The sequence below is a fragment of the Coenobita brevimanus genome, chromosome 26 (assembly GCF_032717465.1).
Source record: "Coenobita brevimanus isolate Jiangsu-jjx chromosome 26, ASM3271746v2, whole genome shotgun sequence".
NCBI lineage: Eukaryota > Metazoa > Arthropoda > Malacostraca > Decapoda > Coenobitidae > Coenobita > Coenobita brevimanus.
Window position 1 is genome coordinate 3,465,320 of NC_136979.1, and position 22,181 is coordinate 3,487,500.

Genomic DNA, 22,181 nt, shown 5'->3' on the forward strand with positions numbered 1-22,181 from the left:
AGGAAGGGGGATGAGGTACATTTGCATAGCCAGGCAGCTCCAAAGCCGGGCCATCTCGGTGCCACCACGTGAAGGCGTCCCTAGGAGAAAGAAGAGTGCCATTGTGTTACTGGCACTGGGTCTTTAATTACAGGTGACCCGAGATTACGACCAGCCTGAGTGCCACCTTCATGATAGGTGATTTGCTAGCAGAAGGCAGAAATAATGAGAGAGAGAGAGAGAGAGAGAGAGAGAGAGAGAGAGAGAGCGCAAAGCAATGAAACCTACGAACCGTAATAACCCAAGAAAGATAATTTGAGAGAGAGAGAGAGAGAGAGAGAGAGAGAGAGAGAGAGAGAGAGAGAGCAAAGCAATGAAACCTACGAACCGGAATAATTAAAGAAAGATAATTAAAGAGAGTGAGAGAGAGGGGGAACTAGCAGAGACGTGAATGAAAATTAAAGAACATGGGGTGAAACGAAGGGAAAAAAGACGCAAACAATGACAAGGAAGGGAAGGGAACAGGGAAGGGCAGGGGCGACAATAAAGTGAGCGAAAAAATGAGAGAAGGAAGGGACAGAGTAATGAGACTGAAAGCTAATTGAATAGACGAAGATATGTGGAAAGGGAGAAGACGTAGGAGGTGGAATGGAGCTGAACGAAGGGAAATGGAAAGAGGATAGGAGATGCAGACGAAGGAAAAGAGGAAAGAGGAGACAGACGAAGGAAAAAGAAAAAAATGAAAACAATATTAACACAGTAATAACGAGAAAAACAGAAGAGGTTTATGGGGCTATATTGCGTACATAAATCACAAGACTCTCTCTCTCTCTCTCTCTCTCTCTCTCTCTCTCTCACACACACACACACACACACACATCTCCTCTCATCCTCAAGGAAAGTTATAATTCCTTCTCTAAAAATATTTTCCTCAGCCTCCTCCTACCTTCCTTCCTTCCTTCAACCGAGCTATCTCTGCCCCTGTCTATCTATCTGCCTGTCTATCTGTCACACACACACACACACACACACACACACACACACACACACACACACACACACACACACACATACACACACACACACACCTATCTCTCTCAACCCCAAAACTATTACTCCAAAAATTTCTCCTTTCTTCCCCCACCTAGGCCAGATTAATCACCACCACTTCATCGTGCAAAGGAAGCCCAGAGTCCACCTGAAAACATCCCATTAGTCGGAGCTTCTCTTGATACCACACCGAGAAACCAGTTGCTGATCTTGTCCATTAATAACACACTCTTTTACTCACACACACACATGGATTCTCACACTCCAGTCTTACATATGCTCACATGCAGACGTACATGCACTCATACACACACGCACGCACACACACACACACACACACACACACACACACACACACACACACACACACATCTTACACCGAGGAAAGAGACTGGGATTTCTTCCATCAATACTACACTCTGTTACTTACACACTCTCATACACTCTAATTTTATACTCACACACACACTCACTCGTACGCACACTCACTCACGCACTCCAATCCTACACACATACACACCCAGAGAGAGAGAGAGAGAGAGAGAGAGAGAGAGAGAGAGAGAGAGCAATTTCGTCCCCCATTCCTCCCTGACACAGATTAATAACATACCTTGGAATGGTTTCTCAATGACCATCGTTTTCTTTACCCGCACACCTGATCGAGGGGACCCTATTCTATTATTTTTCCATTCATATTTACTGTCAATAACCCAATTCCTGAGCTCACCAGGAGATTAAATTGCTTTTATTTACTACCAGAAGCTTGAACATAGAGTACTTCCTATATAAACACAATAAAACACCACGAAGCATCTTTACTACCCTACTCCTAAATAATGCTGTTTTTATTCGTTCTTCCTTACTGATTCCAAGCGTCTTTATTTAACTTGGAAGAGTCCCTGTGAGTGAAATGATTTACCTTTTCAAAACCCTCCAAACCCCCCCATTATGAATTCGAACGTGACCACCCCGATTAATGGCCTTAGACAACTGAACCACCAGGCACCTTAGGTCTTCAGGTATCTCACGACCAGCAGGTGTCTTAAAGTAACAGGTGTATCTTCAGAGGGGATGAAAGTTAAGACGCGTACCTGTGCTCCTTCTCCGTCACGCGTTACATTTTTAGGCAAAGTAGAAGTAATAAGTTCATCTGCAGTGAGGCAAATCCCTTGTGTGTTGTAGCAATGTTGTCCCCTTTAATTCACGGCTTTATTTTGTCTTTCTCTGTCAGCACTGTTATTTTTAGCTCCTCGTCCCCTCCCACCCTGCCTTTGTTAGCCCGTCTCTGTCTCTGTCTGTCTCTCAGTCTTTAGCACAATCTGTCTCTGTCTGTCTCTCAGTCTTTACCTAAATCTGTCTCTTTCTGTCTCTCAGTCTTTATCTCAATCTGTCTCTGTCTGTCTCTCAATCTTTTTCTAATTTTGTGTCTCTCAAGCTTGATCTAAATCTGTCTCTGTCTCTCAATCTTTATCTCAATCTCTGTCTCTCTCTCTCAGTCTTTATCTAAATCCATCCCTGTCTGTCTCTCAATCTTTCTCTAAATCTTTCTCCATCCGCATTTTTTGTCTCTCTCTCTGTTGCTCATATAATCTCTAATCATATGGGATACTCAATTTTTTTTTTTCATATTTATCAGTCTATCTCCCTGTTTATCTGTCTGTCTATCTACATTCCCGTATTTACACATTCACACATCTGTCTGTCTGTCTCTGTGTCTCTCTTTGTCTGTCTGTCTGTCTGTCTATCTGTCTGTCTCTGTCTGTCCGTCTGTCTGTCTGTCTGTCTGTCTGTCTGTCTCTCTCTCTCTCTCTCTCTCTCTCTCTCTCTCTCTCTGTATGTGGTAATGGGAGACAAAATTGCAGGTGGAATCCAGTCGAGGTCGGGCAAGGTCGATGGTTAGAGTTGTGTGTTTATTTATAGCGTGTGTGTGTGTGTGTGTGTGTGTGTGTGTGTGTGTGTGTGTGTGTGTGTGTGTGTGTGTGTGTGTGTAGAGGGCGTGGCAGTGGTGTAAACAACAGGATGAATTGCTCGTACTTTCTACATCAAATACGCAGAAAATAGAAAGTCCACGAAGGTACAAACAAGACCAAGAGGTGTGTGAGTAACCTAAGGCCAGTTGGTGTTGGAGCAGAGGTTTCCTGGGGTTTCGACTTAGTCATAATTTAAGGCTATAAGTCAGTGTGCTTTGGCAGCACCCCCCTTGACCTCCAAGCTCCTGTTTGCGCATGCGCACTAGCCTTGACAACAGGCAGCGTCCTTAGTAACCAACCCAACAGCAACCCTAACGGCCTGATACACAACCTACCACTTGCCTTTACGCCTAGAAATAAGACAGTAGCAAAATGGCTGATAATGCTGATGCAGTGCGTGAATTGTCACCAAATGACATCAACAAAATGACAAATCCACAATTAAAACGCGCTCTCACCACGCTACTTAACGCAGAGAGAAGACAAGATCCACCTAATTCTGTACTAATAGATGAACTGAGAAGTATTCGAGAGGAAATAGCTGAGGTAAAACAATTGAAGCAAGAGGTCCAGCGTTTGTCAGAGGGTCTTGATAACGCTTACAAGATAATCCATAACCAACAGCTGTATTTAGAGACACTAGATAACAAGGAGAGGAGATGTAACCTAGTGATCACTGGATTATCTGAAGACCCAGATGAGATGGGCGAGACTGACAACGAAAAAGTAGTCAAGGTGTTGCAAGCTGCTGCTTACACCGACACAGTGGAACCAGCTAGGTGGGAGATGAAGAGACTGGGACAGGACAACGAGCGTCGCAGAAGACCACTGCTCATCAAGATGGAGAACCAAACGAGAAGAGATGCTGTTTTACAAGCAGCGAGAAATCTGAAAGATGCACAGGGGCAACTGGCTACTGTGTACATGAAAAAGGACCTGCACCCTGCTGTAAGGAAGGAGTACGCTCGCCTCAGGAAGAGAGAAAAAGAAGAAAAAGAGAAACCTGCAAATATTGGAGCCAATATCAGCTACGATCGGAAAAATCGGGTTCTGCTTCGTGATGGAGTAATCATTGATAAGTATTCACCTCAGTTTTTTTTAGGTGGAAGGAAAGTGTTCGTGAGTTGCGTTTGGTTTCATGGAACATTGGTGGTTTAAAGGATAAACTAGATGAACCGAATACTTTAAAGTTTGTAATGGGATATGATATTGTTTGGTTGATAGAAGCTAAAAAGTATTTTCATTTGAATGTGCCAGGTTTTAATGTGTATTCAAATGTATCTAGGAGTGGTCAGCACCGAGGCGGTGTTGTAGTGCTCATTACACAATGGTTAACGGAGCACGTTTCCAAGATAGATACGGATGCTGAAGGACAGATCTGGATACAGTTGTCATGGTGGTCGAATTTGAAACTAGGTGGTGTATATATTCCTCCAAGTGACTCTCCTTACTACCACGCCTCTCAGTTTGGTGAGTTGGCTGCTCGCACTGTAGGCCCAGAGAAAACGGTGGTAATGGGAGACTTAAATGCAAGAGTAGGGGAACCTAGAATCAGAGATGAAAGTGGAAACCAGTATGAGTATAGAGGAGTAAGAGACCACACGATTAACAATCACGGAAGAACACTTGTGAATATGTGTAATAATAACAAGATGGTGATAGTGAATCACATAAGATGTAGTAATAAATACAAAGATGGAAATTTAACATTTAGAAGGAAAGATGAGTGGATTTCTGAAATTGATTTGTGTGTTGTAAAACAGAATGCTTTAGCCTTGATTAAAGAGTTGGTGATACAACAGAATGTGTGTGGGTCTGACCACGCACCACTATGTGTTACACTGAACATAGACAGACCAGCGTGTACTTCGTCCAAGGAACTCCTGGCAAGGTCGGAACAGTTAGGTGCCTCGTATTACCAACAACCAGTGCGACACAAATTACAGAGAAGTGTATGCCACAGTCAGGTAGATATGGAGAAGATGGCGAATGAATTACGGACCTATGCTCCGCCAGATGTGAGTGGTGTCATAAATGTAGATGTAGCACTGACGGCAGGGTGTAATACTATCATAGAGTGTGCGCGTAGAAACATCGTAAGATTCGCACCTCAAAACCACACGTGGGAAACAAACCAACCCAGATGGAAAAGAATACTTGATGGAAATGATAGTAGATTGATTTGGAAGTCCATTAACTGGAAAGGCAATGTACAGATAGAAAATACAGAAATACCTACAGATGAACAGTTTAAGGTGCATTTTGAGGAACTATTAAATCCTCCAAACGTGGAAAATGCTGAAAGAAATGAGACTGGCAATGACAATTTTGAAAGTCTACCATATATACCAGTTTTAGACGACCCATTTTCTTTGAGTGAACTTGACCAGGCCACAAAAGACTTAAACAAGAACAAAAGTTATACAGGAATATGTCCAGCTTTGCTGAGTGTATTCGATGTAACGTGGAGACTGTTCTTATTAATGATTTTTAACGTAGTGTTCACTAATATGTATTATCCAACTGTTTGGTGTTATAATAAACTGGTAATTTTGTTTAAAGCAGGTAACCGTATGATGTGTAATAACTATCGGGGTATAAGTGTAATGGATACATTGGCAAAACTGTATGATAATATGATACTCAACAGACTTAGATTATGGTGGGACATAGACAAATGTCAGACAGGTGCCCAGAAAAAGCGAGGGTGTATTGAGCAAATTGTTACCTTAAGGCTATTATGTGATTATGCGGCATACAAGAAAAGAAAACTCTATGTACTATTTATAGACTTCAGTAAAGCATATGATCGAGTCCCTAGAGATAAATTAATAGAAAGTTTAAAACATTTAGGATGTGGTAGAATAATGGTGAAGGCAATAAAGGCAATGTATACTTGTACAAAAAACATCTTAAAGTCAGCAGTAATAGAGTCGTCTATTGGTGTTCGCCAGGGGGCCCCGACCAGCTGTTTGCTCTTTGTTTTGTATATTGATCATATGGTAAAAATGATAAAAAATGAAATAGCAGTGGACGGTTTTTTAGGAGCATTACATATATTAATTCTAATGGATGATGCGGTAATATTAGCAACAAACAGAGAGATGTGTGAAAAAAAGCTAAACATTGTATTGAAATATTGTAATGATTATGGAATGGTTATCAATGAAAAGAAAACAACATTCTTTGTTATCAATGGTGAGGAAACGGACAGACAAAACTTGAGAGTAGGAGGTGTGACTGTCAACCAATTGCCTAGATACTTGTATCTGGGCGCGTGGTTCACTGACACTGCCAAGATGAACGATGTGATTAACATGCATGAGATAGCTAACGAGGCTGTTGTAAATAAATTTTCAGTATTTTGTGCAACCAATACGCAGATGCCGTTTATATACAAGAAAAAAGTGTTTGACGCGGCAGTGACTTCGGCACTGCTGTATAGTTGTGAATCATGGCTAAGCAACAAAATGAAAAGTTTAGAGAGACAATACAATACTTTAGTGAAGTGTTTGTTGGGAGTAAGAAGAAACACTAGTATTAATTTATGTATGCTTGAAAGTGGTATCCTACCTGTTGTAGAACTAGTGAGAAAAAGAAGAAAAAGTTTCTTAAGATCTAAGTTAGAAAATACAGATATTGACCATCCATTCAACACAATATATGATCTCTGTAGACGAGAGAACACACCAGGATATAGATTTCTGTATAATGAGATATACTTAGAAGCTGATAGTGAACCCTTGGAGAGGATCAAACAGACTATTATAGATACACCAAACACAGCAACAAAGATTATGACTTATAAGACAGACCTTAATCCATTGTTGAGTGTACATAACGTATATAAGAGCAATGTGTATATACCTGACTACCAACGCGAATCATTTTCAAGATTAAGGTTGATGTCACACAGTCTGAGAATAGAGACAGGGAGATGGAGTCGTACGCCTCGCCAAGATAGAGTGTGTGTATGTGATGGTATTCAGGTACAGACTGAACGACACGTGTTGGTGGAGTGCCCGCTAAGTGAACACCTTCGTGGCAGGTATTCCATGTTACAGTTTGTAAATATTAATGATTTGTTAAATGAAGATGTTTATGTTAGAGATTTGTGTAGCTTTATTTTTGATGTTTTTGAGATATTTAAATAAGTTACCTCTACAGTTTATCAGGAAATGATAATTTCTTTTGGACAAAATGAAGGAATGTAATCTTTTGTTTTTATATGATATTGTATGTAAATTTATTTTGTCAATAAACTACTAACTAACTGTGTATTATGACTGGTAACCTTATATTTGCGGCATTGTTTGTATTGCTCAGCTGTTGCATGTGTGTATCTCATTGATACTGTGTGTGCGTAATGGCATGTGAGTGTACGTATGTGTGTGCGTGCGCGTGTATGTGTGTATTTATGCTTGTGGTATGTGTGTGTGTGAGGGGGGGACCCGAAAGACACAACCTATGTAATCACAGTCCATACATCTTTCCTCTCTCTCTCTCTCTCTCTCTCTCTCTCTCTCTCTCTCTCTCTCTCTCTTTTTTTTTTTTTCCATCCTTACGTCTCAATAACCAAGACGGAAATAAGAGAGTGACGAAAATACAGACAGTGACGAATTTAGTATGGAAAATTAGTGACTGGTTGATGAGAGAGAGAGAGAGAGAGAGAGAGAGAGAGAGGAGAGGTGTCATGTCTCCGTAGCGCCTTTTCCTTAGCGATTTATTTAGTATATTCTTAGCATTATCTTACGTGTTATTTCTCTGGTGAAGTGATACACGAGAGAGACAGAGAGGGTCAACGAAAACGAGACACATGAGACAGACAGACAGACAGACAATTAACAGGAGGCTTTTCATGAACGGTGTATATATTCCATTTTTTTTGGGGGGGGTCCAATCTTGTATAGGATGTCAACAATTTTTTCAAGCGTATGAAGTGATTTGGATGTCGAAAAAAAAAAAAATTGCTCTCCTGACATATTCTGTTGGTGGTGGTGGTGGTGGTGGTGGTGGAGGGGTGATTGTGGTGGTGGTGGTGGTGGTGGTGGTGATTGTGGTGGTGGTGGTGGTGGTGGTGGTGATGATGATGATGATGATGATGATGATGATGATGATGATGATGGTGGTGTTGGTGGTGGTGTTGGTGGTGGTGGTGATTGTGTTAGTGGTGTCGGTGGTGGTGGTGGTGGGTCTCTTGGTGTTGGTGTTAGTGAAGGTTATTACTGATTTTGGTAGCTGTAGTGACGGTATTAATGTTTATTATTATTATTATTATGATTATTATTATAATTATTATTATTATTATTATTATTATTATAATTGTTGTTTGTAAATGTTTCTCGTAGTGGCGGTGATGGTCTTAGTACTACTTTGTCGTTTTATAGCTCTTGTTTTTACTGTTATTGTTACCATTATATTCTTGTCATCATAAAGCAAAAACAAACAACCCAGGAAAAAAAAATTAAGGCCCACTTCTAAAATGACTTCCTCGTCCGAAATATGCAGTCCCGTCTCCCCCTCAAATGTAGGGAGAATTACGGCACAACAACGGCACTGTTATTCTGGTAAATCCCCCAATCAGGCTTAGAGCTTCCCCAATCCGCTGCCAGTCTCATTGAAACTTCATCAGGCACGCACGCAAACACGCACGCACGCACACACACACACACACACACACACACACACACACACACACACACACACACACACACACACACACACACAGCCGAAGTTTCCAATACGCTGAAAAAATTACGCCACATTACACTTTCGATATCATCAATTTCCCTTCCCTCCCTCCCGCTTCTCCCCTCATTCCTTACCCTGTCCCTCCCTCCTCCATCTTTCCTCCGTTATTTCCCTATTTTATCTCCCCCCTTCTTTTCCTCATTCTCTTCTTCATTCTCCTTTCTTCCTCTCCTTACCTCGTCTTTATTCCTGTCTCCTGCATCCCTTTCTTCATTCTTATTCTCACCTCCCAATTTCCTTTCCTTTCTTTACCTTCTCACCTTTCTCTAATTTTCTTCTTTATTCTTTAACTTTTCTTCTCCTCCTTCCCTCTCCTCCTCTCTCCTTATCCCTCCACTCTTTCACGTCTCACCTCATCCCATGTTCACTTTTCCTTCCCAATCTTTTCCTCCTCTCCTCCCATCCTTACCCCCCTTCTCTCCCCCTTCTCTCTTCTCCCCACCTTCATCTACACCCCTCTTCTCGCTTCTTACCCCCCTTTCTTCCTCCCCTCTCCACTCTCTGCCCTTTCTCCCTCTTTTTTTTTCTTTCCTACCTCTCCTCCTCTCCCTCACCCCTCTTCTCTACCCCTCTCCCCTACCTCATTTCCACCACTCCCAATCCATCCCTCCTACGTCCCCCTTTCTTATACCTCCTCTCCCACCCACCCCCTCAAAATTCCTCCCCCTTTTCACCCCCTTCCTCACCTCTCTTCTCCCTCAATCCACTCTCTCTCCCATCATACCTTCCGCCCATCATCTCTCCCCACCCATCTTTCCTCACTCTCCATCCCATCCCTACCTATCTCCTCCTCCTCATCAAACCTCTCCCTATCTCTCTCCTCCACATGCTTCCTCTCTGCCTGTCTGTCTGTCTGTTTCTCTCTCTCTCTCTCACTCTCTCTCTCTCTCTCTCTCGCTCTCTCTCTCCCCTCACCCCTTTCCCCTCCCCTCCCCACCAGATACCGTACAAAAGTTGCAGCCAGCATAGTTACTAATTGACTACGTTGAGCGTTAAAGTTGATGTGTTGCGGCAGGGTGATCCGCAAGGGGGGTGGGGGAGGGGGCGATGGTAAGGGGGAGGGGGAAGAGCGGGGGTCAGACAGGGGGTGGAGGGGAAGAGGCAGAGGGTGAGGGGAGGAGGAGAAGGTGGAAGGAAGGAGAGGGGAAGGGTAAGGGGAGTCAGGAAAAGATATGGTGAATGGGGTACGGGAAGAAAGGGAGAAGAGATATGGAAATAAGGGGGAGGGAGAAATGCAGGGGAAGACAGGGAAGAGAAAAGGGGGAGAAGAGTAAGAGGAGAGGAGGGAGAGAGGAGTGGGTGGAAGGGGGGGAGAGGATGAAGGAAGGAAAGAAATAATGGAAGAAGAGGGGAGACAAGTTAAAGAATGAGGGGAGTGTGAGGAAAGAAGATGCATAAGGGAGAAGGAAGAAGAAAGGGAGAGAGAGAGAGAAAGGAGGGAGATTGAAGGAACAGAAGGAAAGAAGAGACAGGGTGGGAAGGAAAGGGGAGAAGGGAAAGTGAAGGAGTGAGGGAAAGAGAGGGGATTAAAGGAGAAGGAAGGAAATGAAGGAAGAGGGAAAGAGAGAGAGAGAGGTGAAGGGAAAGAGAAAGGGGAGAAGAAAGGAGAAAAAGGATAGAGAGAAGTAAGGAGAGAGGGAGAGGCAGGGGGAAGAGGGAGCGTAATAGGGTAAGGGGGAAGATAATGGAAGGGAGAACTGACTGGGAGAAGCGTGTGATGGAAGTATAGATCAGATTAGATAGACAGATAGATAAAGAGATAGACAGACAGACAGGTAGACGGAGAGAGAGAGAGAGAGAGAGAGAGAGAGAGAGAGAGAGAGAACCACGACTCAAGCGAAATAATAGAACAATTTGTCCTGTAGTCACTCCCTCCCCCTCCCTCCCCTCATTCCACTTACAACACCCATACCTCCCCCTCCCCTTCCCTCTCTCCTTTCCTCCCCTTTCCCTTCTCCCTTCTCTCCTCCTCCTCCCCCCCTCTCTCTCTCTCTCTGGCTTCCCTCTTTACCCTCCCCCTCTTTTCTTTCGCCACTTCCCCCCCCTCCTCTCCCCCCAATCCCATCTTCTTATCTCTCTTTCACTCCTTCCTCTTCATTCTCTTTTTCTCCCCCATTCTCCCCTACTCTTCCTCTCCTCCCTTCTCTCCCCACTTACAACCCACATACATCCACACTCCTCTTCTCCCTCTCCCTCTGCTCTTCCCCTTCTCTTCTTTTCCCTCCATCTTTTCCACCTCTTCCTCCTCTCCCTTCCTCTCTCCTCTTCCTCCCTTTTTCTCTACCTTTTCCTCCTTCTCTTCCTCCTCTACCCCTCATCTAACTCACAAGAATCTTACTTCCCCACTCATCCTCCTCTCCTCATCTCCCCACCTCTCTCCCCACTCACATACCCCTATCTCCCAACTCTTTCATTTTCTCCCCAGGTGAGGACGTGAATAGGACTCCACAAGAAAAAAAAATTATATTAGACACCGCAGGGAATACGTGGCTACAGTGAATATCTGCTGGGTGGCTGATGAACAGAGGCAGAAAAGAATATAAAAGAGGTCCTCGAAGTGAAAGGGTTGATGGCTGGGATGAGAGAGAGTAAGGGTGCCTCCGGATATGACTGAGAGAGAGAGAGAGAGTCTGTGTGTGTGTGTGTGTGTGTGTGTGTGTGTGTGTGTGTGTGTGTGTGTGTGTGTGTGTGTGTGTGTGTGTGAAGGTAATATGTTCTAGGCAAATTGCAGGTACATTAACTTGACGTAGAGATCAAAATTACATATCATTCATTATACTAATCACCCAAACCCAAACAACGCCCGCTTCCCCTGCTCGTAATCTATAATCTTCTAACTACAATTTATTCTCAAGATCTTAGACAGTACTAAATAATTAAGTTTCTTGTATTCCAATTATATTCCACGTTTTTCCGGAGGTCAGACACTCAGTTCATTAAATTGTTCCTAATGACTCTTTCGCTTATACTAAAGACCGTGGTATCGCAATTACTTACCAATTACGAGGTCTTTGAGTCTTGTTATCCTCTGCTCCCTCTTCGTTTTGGAGTCCTGAAAGGGAATGAAAGAGTAAGAGTGAGTGGAATGAAGGGTAGCAAACAAAGTCTTCCATCTGTCTCCTGCCAACACTCCATTTATTTCCTGCCAACGCTCTATTCATTCTCTGCCAACACCCCATTTTTCCCTACCAACACCCCATTTATCTCCTACCAACACCCCATTTATCCCCTACCAACACCCCATTTATTTCCTACCAACACCCCATTTATCCCCCACCAACACCCCATTTATCCCCTACCAACACCCCATTTATCCCCCACCAACACCCCATTTATCCCCTACCAACACCCATTTATCCCCTACCAACACCCCATTATCCTCTACCAACACCCCATTTATCCCCTACCAACACCCATTTATCCCCTACCAACACCCCATTATCCTCTACCAACACATCATTTACCCCATACCATCACACCCATATACCCCTTCTAACAACCTAATTATCGCCACTGACAACCCATTATCCCTACTAACAACCCACTCACACATTCTAACACCTCCTTTTCCCCTCTGCCTTGTTACAGTGTGGCCGGTGACAGGTGTGACGGGCCGGTCCAGCGATCTGCCGTGTTACCTGAATCCACGCACACCTGGCGACAGACCGAAACTCATCCTATGGTACAAGAGAGGCAACCGCACCCCCGTCTTCAGGTCAGTATGTGTGAAAATGAGGTCAGACTGGGTCAAGGGAAGCATGCCATCCTGAACTGCAAGAATGGTGGTGAAAACTCCATCTCTTATTTCGATGTGGATATATAGCATCATAAATAAACTTCGTGTAGGTGAAAAAAAAAAAAGAAGTAAACCGGTGAAGTGTGTTAAGATGCTCCCTTGTGTATAACCTATCAAAGACTTCCACCCACCACAAAATTATATTACTAAGGCTTTTTGATGCTCTGCTCTTGAAACGCCTCTTCAATAATGCCATCCAGTTTACGTGCATTTACCTGTTCAAGGCTGGATCTCATAAACGCTTGGTTATAATTAGATGGTAAAGCATGAGGTGATGGGTGAGAGGGTATAGGCATGGAGGAAGAGGAGAGGGAAGGTGGAAGGGATGAAGGAAGTAAGAAAAGGAGAACTGAGAAAAGTAAGGGAGAGAAAGCAAAAAGGAAGAGGAAGAGGTGGAAAGACAAAATGTAAACTTTAAATTCATTTACCTGCAAAGGGCTTGTTCTCATAAAGCTTTTCTATGATCAGATAATGAAATATGGAGATGGAAGACGGGATAAGCTTAGGAGAAGAGATGAAGTGAAAGGAAAAGGTGGAATGGAAGAAGTGAATCAAGAAGCATGAGGGGATAGAAGGAAAATAGGAATATGAGGAGGAAAAAGAGGAAAGGACACGAAAAGAAGACGAAAATTTAGATATCAAATGCAAAACTGAATTGAAAGTATTAAAAAAAAAAAAATTATAACAAGAGAAAGGACACATCTGACAGCCGCACCCACTTTGACACCCATCCAGCCCGACCCAGCCCCAACACAAGTCCCCATTACACCCCCTGATACACAGATACACAGACCGATACATCCCCCAATACTCCTCCTGACACTCTGACAACTTCCTCGATACACCCCCTACCACAGTCACCACCACAGCCACTGATAACCCCCCCTCCAACTCAGTATTAGGGAGTGTTAATGGTGATAATACTAACACACTCAGTCCTTTTTACTCACTCTACTCATAAAACTCGTCTGGCGTCATTATAATGAAAATACTTGAGGTGACGGCCGTGAAAGGGCTAAAGAACTAGGAGAAAAAGGTACCAAGTGGGGATAAGGACTGGAGTGAGGGAGGGATGAGGCAAGACAGAAGAGGATGAGGAAGGATTTGGTAGGAAGGAGAGGATTAGGCGGGAAAGACATGCTCGGGAAGGAAACGAAAGAAGAGAGGAACAGGAGGGGGAGAGAAAGGGGAAGAGAGAAAAAGGGGAGAGAGATGAGAAAGGAAGAAGAGATGAAAAGGCTTTATAAAAATAGGAATGAGAAACAGAGAAGAACAGAGGGAACAGAAGGAGGAAGAGAAGATGAGAAAAGAGGAAGGGAGATGATAAAGAAAACGAAGGAAAGAAAATACTGGAGACGAAGTAGGTAATAGATGGAAGGATGAATTTACCCATATCTAACTGCCTCTCTGTCTATAAAGAGAGAGAGAGAGAGAGAGAGAGAGAGAGAGAGAGAGAGAGAGAGAGAGAGAGAGAGAGAGAGAGAGAGAGAGAGAGAGAGAGAGGCGAAAAAGAAATGACTGACCAATTTCGAGAAGAAAGCAAGACAGGGAAGAGAGTTAGGTAATGGAGAGGCTGAGACTGGGGGCACTCAGTATGGCGATTCCCCCTGCCTTTGATGACGTGGTAAGGAACATGTTTGGGACCTGTGTGTGTGTGAGGAGGCGGAGGACGGGGAGTACTTAACAACCTAACTAGAACACTACTCACAATCACCTCACAATCACGTCCACAATCACCTTTCACACTCATCTTTCAGTCACCTCTTACAATCACGCCTCACAGTCACCTTTCACACTCATCTTTCAGTCACCTCTTACAGTCATACCTCACAATCACGTCTCACAATCACCTTTCACACTCACCATTCAATCACCTCTTACAATCACAGTCCACAATCCCCCTTACAATCACTCATCACAATCACCTCTCACAATCACTTGCAGTCACTCTCAGAATTGTACAAAGCAATTTATTCCCCACTAGATGTATGTGTAATAGGCATCATTTCATGAATTAAAATTACTTAGTCTAATTCTCTTCTTAGTGAAGCTGTTTCTAATCTAACTCTCTTCCTAGATAAATTGCTTCTGGTTAAATTCTTTTCTTAGACGAGGAATTTTTAATGTAATTCACTGCTAAGTCAAGCTGTTCCTAGTAAGACACATTTCGTAGTTAAGATTTTTTTTTTGTCTAACTTCTTCCAATTTATGATGCTTCGAGTCTAGTTCTCATTTTCTTTGGTACGTTTTTCTATCTCGTACCAGTTACTTCCTTGGAGTTATTTTTATCAACTATAGTTCTTTTACCTAAACTTGGCCCAGATTTTCGTCTTTTTGCAGCTTATTACGCGAAGCTCCGTGGCAGATCAAGACAGCACCAAGACCCTACATCCTTTCCATAGCACTTCTTGGTGACTATCACCATATTACTATGTTGATCTAGTGTTAGTACTCAGCAATGAAGATGGAAAGATAGCAAATTTTGAGCCAGGTTAGAATAAAACGTGTATTGCTATTTCTATCTCACCTAGCTTCTGTATTTCCACCTGGCCGATCTCTCCCTTCCTCTCAAATCACTCTCCCCTTCTCTCCTAATTCTGGCCTTTCATTTACTGATTCTGGACTCAATTATCCAACTTCCCTCGTCATTTATTATCCCAAAGCTACTCAGAGTTATTTTAGACTTATTTTTCTTTCACCAGGGCATGATTTTTTTTTTTTTTTTATTTCCGCAAATTTACTTATTGCAGACTAGTTACGGTTATTTCTTTAGACCTCTCTCTCTCTCTCTCTCTCTCTCTCTCTCTCTCTCATAGCTTACTTTTTACCCCTTTGCTCTCCTCTCCTCTTATGTTCCTCTTATCAAATATCTCATCATTCACTTATCTTTCTCAGCTTGTGCCTTCAATAATTTCTCCCATTTTTAACATTACCATTTCATGCTTTACTCCTCTGTTTATATAATTTCCTTCTAATGTACTCTACTTCTTAAGTTCCCTTCGTGTCTCTCAGCACTCGATTAATTATTTACACCTTCGATACCTGTCCTGTTTACCTTAGTCTTGCCACCTACAGATTTTTAATACAATTTTAAAGAAGACATCCAGGAGGGAAAAGGTTAGTGGAGAATCTATGTAATATCTAAAGGTCGAAAAGTCTCCCTTACACTGAATTAATTGTCAGAAGATAGTGAGAGTAAAATAAAATTGGAAATGGTAACAGTAAATAAAAAATGAGTCTCTAACATTATTGTGAAGAAGTCAATACAGTCTCTTCACTGAATGGATTCCTCTGTGTTCACTCTTTCTCTACATGACATCATTTCATCTCTCACTCTCTTTATCACTTCCCTGGCTCTCCACTTTCTCTAATCTTTCCTCATTGTTATCTTACTTTAATTCCTACCATACTTCATTTGACTATACTTAATTCTCAGCATCTCATTCACTTATCTATACTTCTGTTATCTCACATTTATCGTTATCATTTATTCAGCCTCTCTGGTATTTCCCAGCCCCCTCATTTCACTACAAATTACTTCATTTTCAGCTGTTTATTCACCTCCCTTCACGTCCATTCTCTCATTTTAGTTTCTTGTTTTCTTCCAGACAAGAAATGTACCTTTATAATTCTCCACCTGCCTTTCCCTCTCGCTATTCCTTCCCTCTTGTAGCGCTGATCACATATTTCATCCCAGGCTCTTTCTCCTACTCTCCCTAGCTCTCACTCTTGCTCTCACTCTTACTCTCCCTAGCTCTCACTCTCGCTCTTACTCTCCCTAGCTCTCACTCTCACTCATACTCTCACTTTCGCTCTCTTTATTTTTCCCTTTATGATTCTACCTGTCATTTTCTCCCACTCTGTCTCTCCAGCAACATTGATCTCCTGTTTCACACTCAGGCTCACTCCTACCCTCCTCCCTCCCTCTGTCTCTGTCTGTCTGTCTGTCTCTCTCTCTCTCTCTCTCAACCTTGGAAAGCCATCTCGTACAAAAAGGAGGTAATGAAGGCTATGTATCTCCTCCCTCATGTCTGAAAAGTCTGTCCTAAGCTGAATAAGACTCTAATAAAAGGAAAATATCAGAGAGAGAGAGAGAGAGAGAGAGAGAGAGAGAGAGAGAGAGAGAGAGCTACTTATGATCACAGCTTTATGGTGAAAGTAACAAAAAGGAGAAGTACGCCTCACCTGAGTATCATCTTACTTTAGAGAAGCACCTGGTTTTTATTTCTTGGCTTTATGTAACAAAGTAAAGTGATTCAGCCTTATTCAGTAACAAAATAAAGAGCAGCCTTATTCAGTAGCAAAATAAAGAAATTCAGCCTTATTCAGTAGCAAAATAAAGGAATTTAACCTTATTAACATGGATGGGGTTAATGAGGGTGGGGTTAAGAAGTAGGGGGTTAAGGAGGGGGGTTAACGAGGGCGGGGTTAACGAAGGCTGGGTTTAACGAGGGCGGGGTTAACAAGGGTTGGATTAACGAGGAAGAGATTAATGAGGGTGGGATTAACGATGGTGGGGGTTAACGAGGGCGGGGTTAACGAGGGTTGGATTAACGAGGAAGGGATTAATGAGGGTGGGATTAACGAGGGCGGGGGTTAACGAGGGCGAGGTTAACGACGGTGGGGTTAACGAGGGTGAGGCTGGGCGCATGTATCTCTGCCTCCCAACTTGGCCGAGACCCTGAAAATATTGGCTCCAACTTCCCGACAGGAGAGTGACCTTCCTGATTCCGGCGACTGGCAGCCACTAACTAAGGCTAAGTGAGCTGGACGCACAGAATGAGGAACTAAGCTTAAGTGAGCGGCAGGCGGAGAATGCGAGAGTAAGCTTAAGTGGACCTGGGTGGAGAAAATGAGAAGGAATGTTTAAGTAAGACTGGTTTGGAAGAATGAGGAAGCATGAGTGAATGGGAGAGTGATGAGGAACTATGCTTATGTGAGATATAGGAGGGGAATGCAAAGGTAAGACTGAGTGAGCTGGAGTGCAGAGAATGAGGTTTACTTAAGTGATTTGGAGTGGAAGAAGCTTAAGTGAATTGGAGCCAAGACACTGAGAAACTACAAAGCAGTGGGATAGTGCACACCTCAGCCAACGCCAATAAAACTTTAGATTTATTGCTGTAATTCCTTTTTCATACCAGACGAATAGTTTTACGGTCTCACAAAGTCAGTTAATTCTACGATCTTAGTCAACCATGTTACAGACTGTCAGACCGCGCAACACCAATTAAATTTATTTTATTCCTGCAATCGGATCTAGAGCCTCCTCAAAATATAATAGATTCTTCCTTGACCACTGCCAGCCTATCCACCAGATTCAATTGAAATTCGATACCAAATTTTTGAGGCATCTTGCAAACAAAGAGACAAACAGACATACACGGATGAATACACAGCCTCTTTCAACTTCGCTGGCGGAGGTAACTATGCTTAAGTGAACCGGAGACACAGAATGAGGAACCACGCTTAAGTGAGCTGGAGTGAAGAGAATGAGAACCTATGCTTAAGTGAGACAGAGGGAGAGGATGAGAAACAATTGCCTACTTAAGTGAGGTGGGGCGGGAGAAGCAAGGTTAAGTGGAAGCAGAGTAACCGGCGTGAGGGTAGGAAAAGTTTATTGTTTTGTCACCGGGATTATTTTTCTTCCTAGGCGTGAGGAGGTGGTAAGAATATAATAAAGATGACGTCAGTAAAAAAGAAAATATATGGCGTCGTCAGGCAGGTGTTAAAGGCTACTATCTTTAATAAAATTTGGAAAGTTTATGCAAATCAGAATATAATCGTAATAAGAGGCCCATCACACACACACACACACATACACACAAACTCCTATGTACACAAAAAAAAACCTGCATCAGACACTACTACCCTGACTTACAAAATTTTTAAGAATCCCTCCCCTCCACCGTCCCTAGGCTGAAATAGAAAATAAAATAGAAATGTTTCCCTTTTTTTAATTTTTCTAGCGAAGCATTTTACTTTTTTCTTCACTGACTACGGTGAATTGTGTCATTTTCTGCACATAATGAGTTTTCGAGCTGAAAGGATCATTAGATATAAAGTTAATTAAATCTTTTGCTACTAGAGATCCTTTAAACTTAAATTCGCGTGGATATAGAAAAATTAATAATGTCATCGTTGAGAAAGAAAGAACCTCATCATTACGACGATATAATTCTCCCTCTTTCTTTCTCTCTCTCTCTCTCTCTCTCTCTCTCTCTCTCTCTCTCTCTCTCTCTTTTATTTCACTACCACAGGACGATTTTTTTCAACGATTATATTTAACCATAATATTAAAGACACTGATCTAGACTATACCAAAATCCAGCTATTTCGAGGAGTCTATTGAGCTAAATGAAATAAACTGGAAATAACAAGAGTATAGAAGGAAACACAGCATCTAAGCATACCCTCTTCTCTTTCATTATTAACAAACGTATTTATTTTAACAGACTTCTTTACTCTTCATTTATCGAGAAATGAATTATTGTTTATCCTGTTCACTCTACTCACTCTATACACACTCCTCAGTTATCCCATTTCTACTGCCTATTCTTTACTCTTCACTCTATTTTTATCATTAACAGGCTTCCTTACTCTTTATTTATCGCTAACTGAATAACTGCTTTATCTTGTCCACTCTACGCAATACACACACATTCGTCAGTAATTTTGTTTCTCTTTTTATTTCTGATTTTTTACTCTTTTACTATTAACAGACTTCCTAACTGTTTATTTATCGAGAATTACATTATTGCTTTATCACTCTCCGCATTCCACACACATTCCTCATTAGTTCTATTTCTACTGCCATTATTATTATTATTATTATTATTATTATTATTCGCTCTCATGCCATACCCAAATCTCACAATCTTACCTTAAATGTGGGCAGTAATATACCTTCATGCAGTTCCCTCCCAGTCTCAGTCGCAAAATAGAAGATATTAAGACGTAATGTGTTGACGAAATCGCTGATGAAGAGGATAGGAAATAAATCGCTGACAAAGAGGAGTTAGGAAATAAATCGCTGACAAAGAGGAGTTAGGAAATAAATCACTGACAAATAGGAGTTAGGAAATAAATCGCTGACAAAGAGGAGTTAGGAAATAAACCGCTGACAAAGAGGAGTTAGGAAATAAATCGCTGACAAAGAGGAGTTAGGAAATCACGAAAGTCAGCGGGAACACAGCGTACAATGACCGATGTCGAAAATGAGCAGCTGTGTTTGTTTGATCCAGCTCTTGTTTACTAGTGCATAGAGACTAATAATGTCAAAGTGAATCGCAACGGAAAGGGTGTTAGGAAATCCACAGAGTCAAAGGGAACCCAGGGTACAGTGACCGGCGTTCAAAACAAGCAGCCGTGTTTGTTTGATCCGACTCTTTTATTTATTAGTGCATGAATAAACAGGCGTCAAAAATAACCCACTTACCTCATCCAGATAGGCAATGTAAAATGATAATGTTCAGACACTACCAGGGGCGATGCTCTAAGGCTGTCGGCCCCCACCCCTTCCTTGCACCCCCCTGTCCCCTCCCTGCAGCTCCCTTCCCCCTCCCAGCATCCCTCTGCCCCCTCCAACCCACTATCCCCCCTCCGCAAGTCCCCTCGCCCCTCCTCCACCTCCCCCACCATCATTAAGGCTCCTTGCGTTTCGCTGTAAATTTTTACTTACTTAAACTTTCATGTTGCAGCTTCCTCCTCGCACTTTATGGGTTTCCTAAGACTCGTAAACTAACTCTCGCTCCTTCTTACCCTCTCCTTCCTCCTGCCTTTGCTCTCTTGTCGGATCTTCCACTTTATAACTCAGCTGCTTCTTTCGTTTTAGCTTGAGGAGTTCCCAATCTCTCTCTCTCTCTCTCTCTCTCTCTCTCACACACACACACACTTCATAGAAATTTTCTATCACTTCTACATATTCTTTCTTACACGTATTATTTCCTCTCTTTCTCTCTTGCCTTACTTCAACTTCTCTCTCTCTCTCTCTCTCTCTCTCGCTTTACTTCATTGCCTCTCTCATTCTCCTGTTTCCAAGTAATCTTTCTTCACACTTTTTAAATCCTCCTTCCCTTGCATCATTTTATAGCCCTTATCTCTTTCGTTATCAATTACTCTTTCTCATGCTTTCTTACTCCTTGCTTATCTTCTGCCTTTCATTGACCTTCCCTTGGTTTTATTCCCCCCTCCCTCTCTCTCTCTCTCTCTCTCTCTCTCTCTCTCTCTTTCTCAACCTCTCCACTTCAGTTTTTATTTTTTTCCATTTGCTCTTTCTCACATTCTCTAACTTGTTTACTTTATGCACCTCTACGTAACCCTGCCCCCATCCCCCCTCTCAGTCGTGTATTCTCCTTCGTTTAAAGTGTTCTGGATAAAGAGAGAGAGAGAGAGAGAGAGAGAGAGAGAGAGAGAGAGAGTGTTGAGAAGATGGATTTACGATTGTTTTGAAGAGAAGTTAAGCCTGAAATATGCCACTTTAAAAACAAGTTAAAATTTATTTATTATTCTTTATCATTATTTATCTATCTATTTTTTTATTTACTGATTTTTATTACAATTCATATTTTTCTTCCCTTACGCTTTCTCAGCTTAAAACGCTACTGGCGCTACGGCTTTAACGCTTACCTTGGGAACACTGGCTTGCTGCGTAAACGAGGCATGTATTATAGCGAAAACTGGAGCCAAGAAAATTCTGGGCCAAAGTACTGAGAGAAGGAGTGAAAACGAAAATAATAAAAATAATAATAATAATAATAATAATAATAGGCTTGATTTTTCTGACCATTCTTCTTCCCCACGAACGAGTTTTCAATTAATTACTCCTCTTTCTCCCACGAACAAGGGAGGGCATACAATAATGGTGGCTCAATGCCCTACCCTCCTTCCCTGTACTATACATTATTCCGGCCTTTTTACCCACGTCACTTTAGATTTCAGCGGCGACAATGGCCTTAGGGAGGGAAGGGAAAAAAAGAAAAGAAAGAAGCTGCTTAGTACAACAAGGGGGAAGTTAGGAGATTATGAAACTTTATTAGAAAATTTTTAGAGATTATTTTAAAAGTGAGGCGTAAAAATAAATACTTTAGCTTATACAACGAGGGCGATTTAAGAGGATTATGAGACTTTATTAGGAAATTTTTAGAGATTATTGTAAAAGTGAGGCGTAAAATTAAATACTTCAGCCTGTTCCTTTATTTTTGTACCTGCCAATTTCAGACGATTTCAGTTCACGTAGGACTGACTTTTCCAATTAGAGGAGGTAGGTAACAATTTTCTTTTTGTTTTTGTTTGTAAAAACTGGGAGAGACTTTCGAACTTTGAGGGGTTAGGTATTGATTTTTTGCTGTTGTTAAATTCAGGACGACCTTCTCAAACTCGTGGGATTAGATGGCGATTTTTTGGTGTTGTTTGGGATTTATCGAGTTGGTTGGAGTTAGATAACGATTTTTTTTCTTTAGTTTGGGATGGATTTTTCAAACTGGAGAAGTTGGAGAACTCTCTCTCTCTCTCTCTCTCTCTCTCTCTCTCTCTCTCTCTCTCAATCTATATATTTATCTATCTATCTATCTATATTAGCTTGGGATGGATTTCTCAAACTGAAGGAGTCAGATAACCAGTGCCTGGAGCAACAACAA

At 42.1% G+C, this 22,181-nt stretch overlaps 1 protein-coding gene across 1 annotated transcript in view; it reads left to right on the top strand.

Moving 5' to 3' along the window:
- The first annotated feature begins 3,371 nt into the window (after nt 1–3,371).
- The window catches only part of LOC145394132 (uncharacterized), a 244,527-nt gene continuing 225,717 nt past the window's right edge, over nt 3,372–22,181 (top strand). The window contains exons 1-4 of the mRNA XM_080268112.1: nt 3,372–4,078; nt 4,285–4,588; nt 4,763–4,961; nt 12,339–12,465. Of these exons, the coding sequence (XP_080124238.1) occupies nt 3,372–4,078; nt 4,285–4,588; nt 4,763–4,961; nt 12,339–12,465 (1,337 nt within the window). The remainder of the gene's footprint in view (nt 4,079–4,284; nt 4,589–4,762; nt 4,962–12,338; nt 12,466–22,181) is intronic.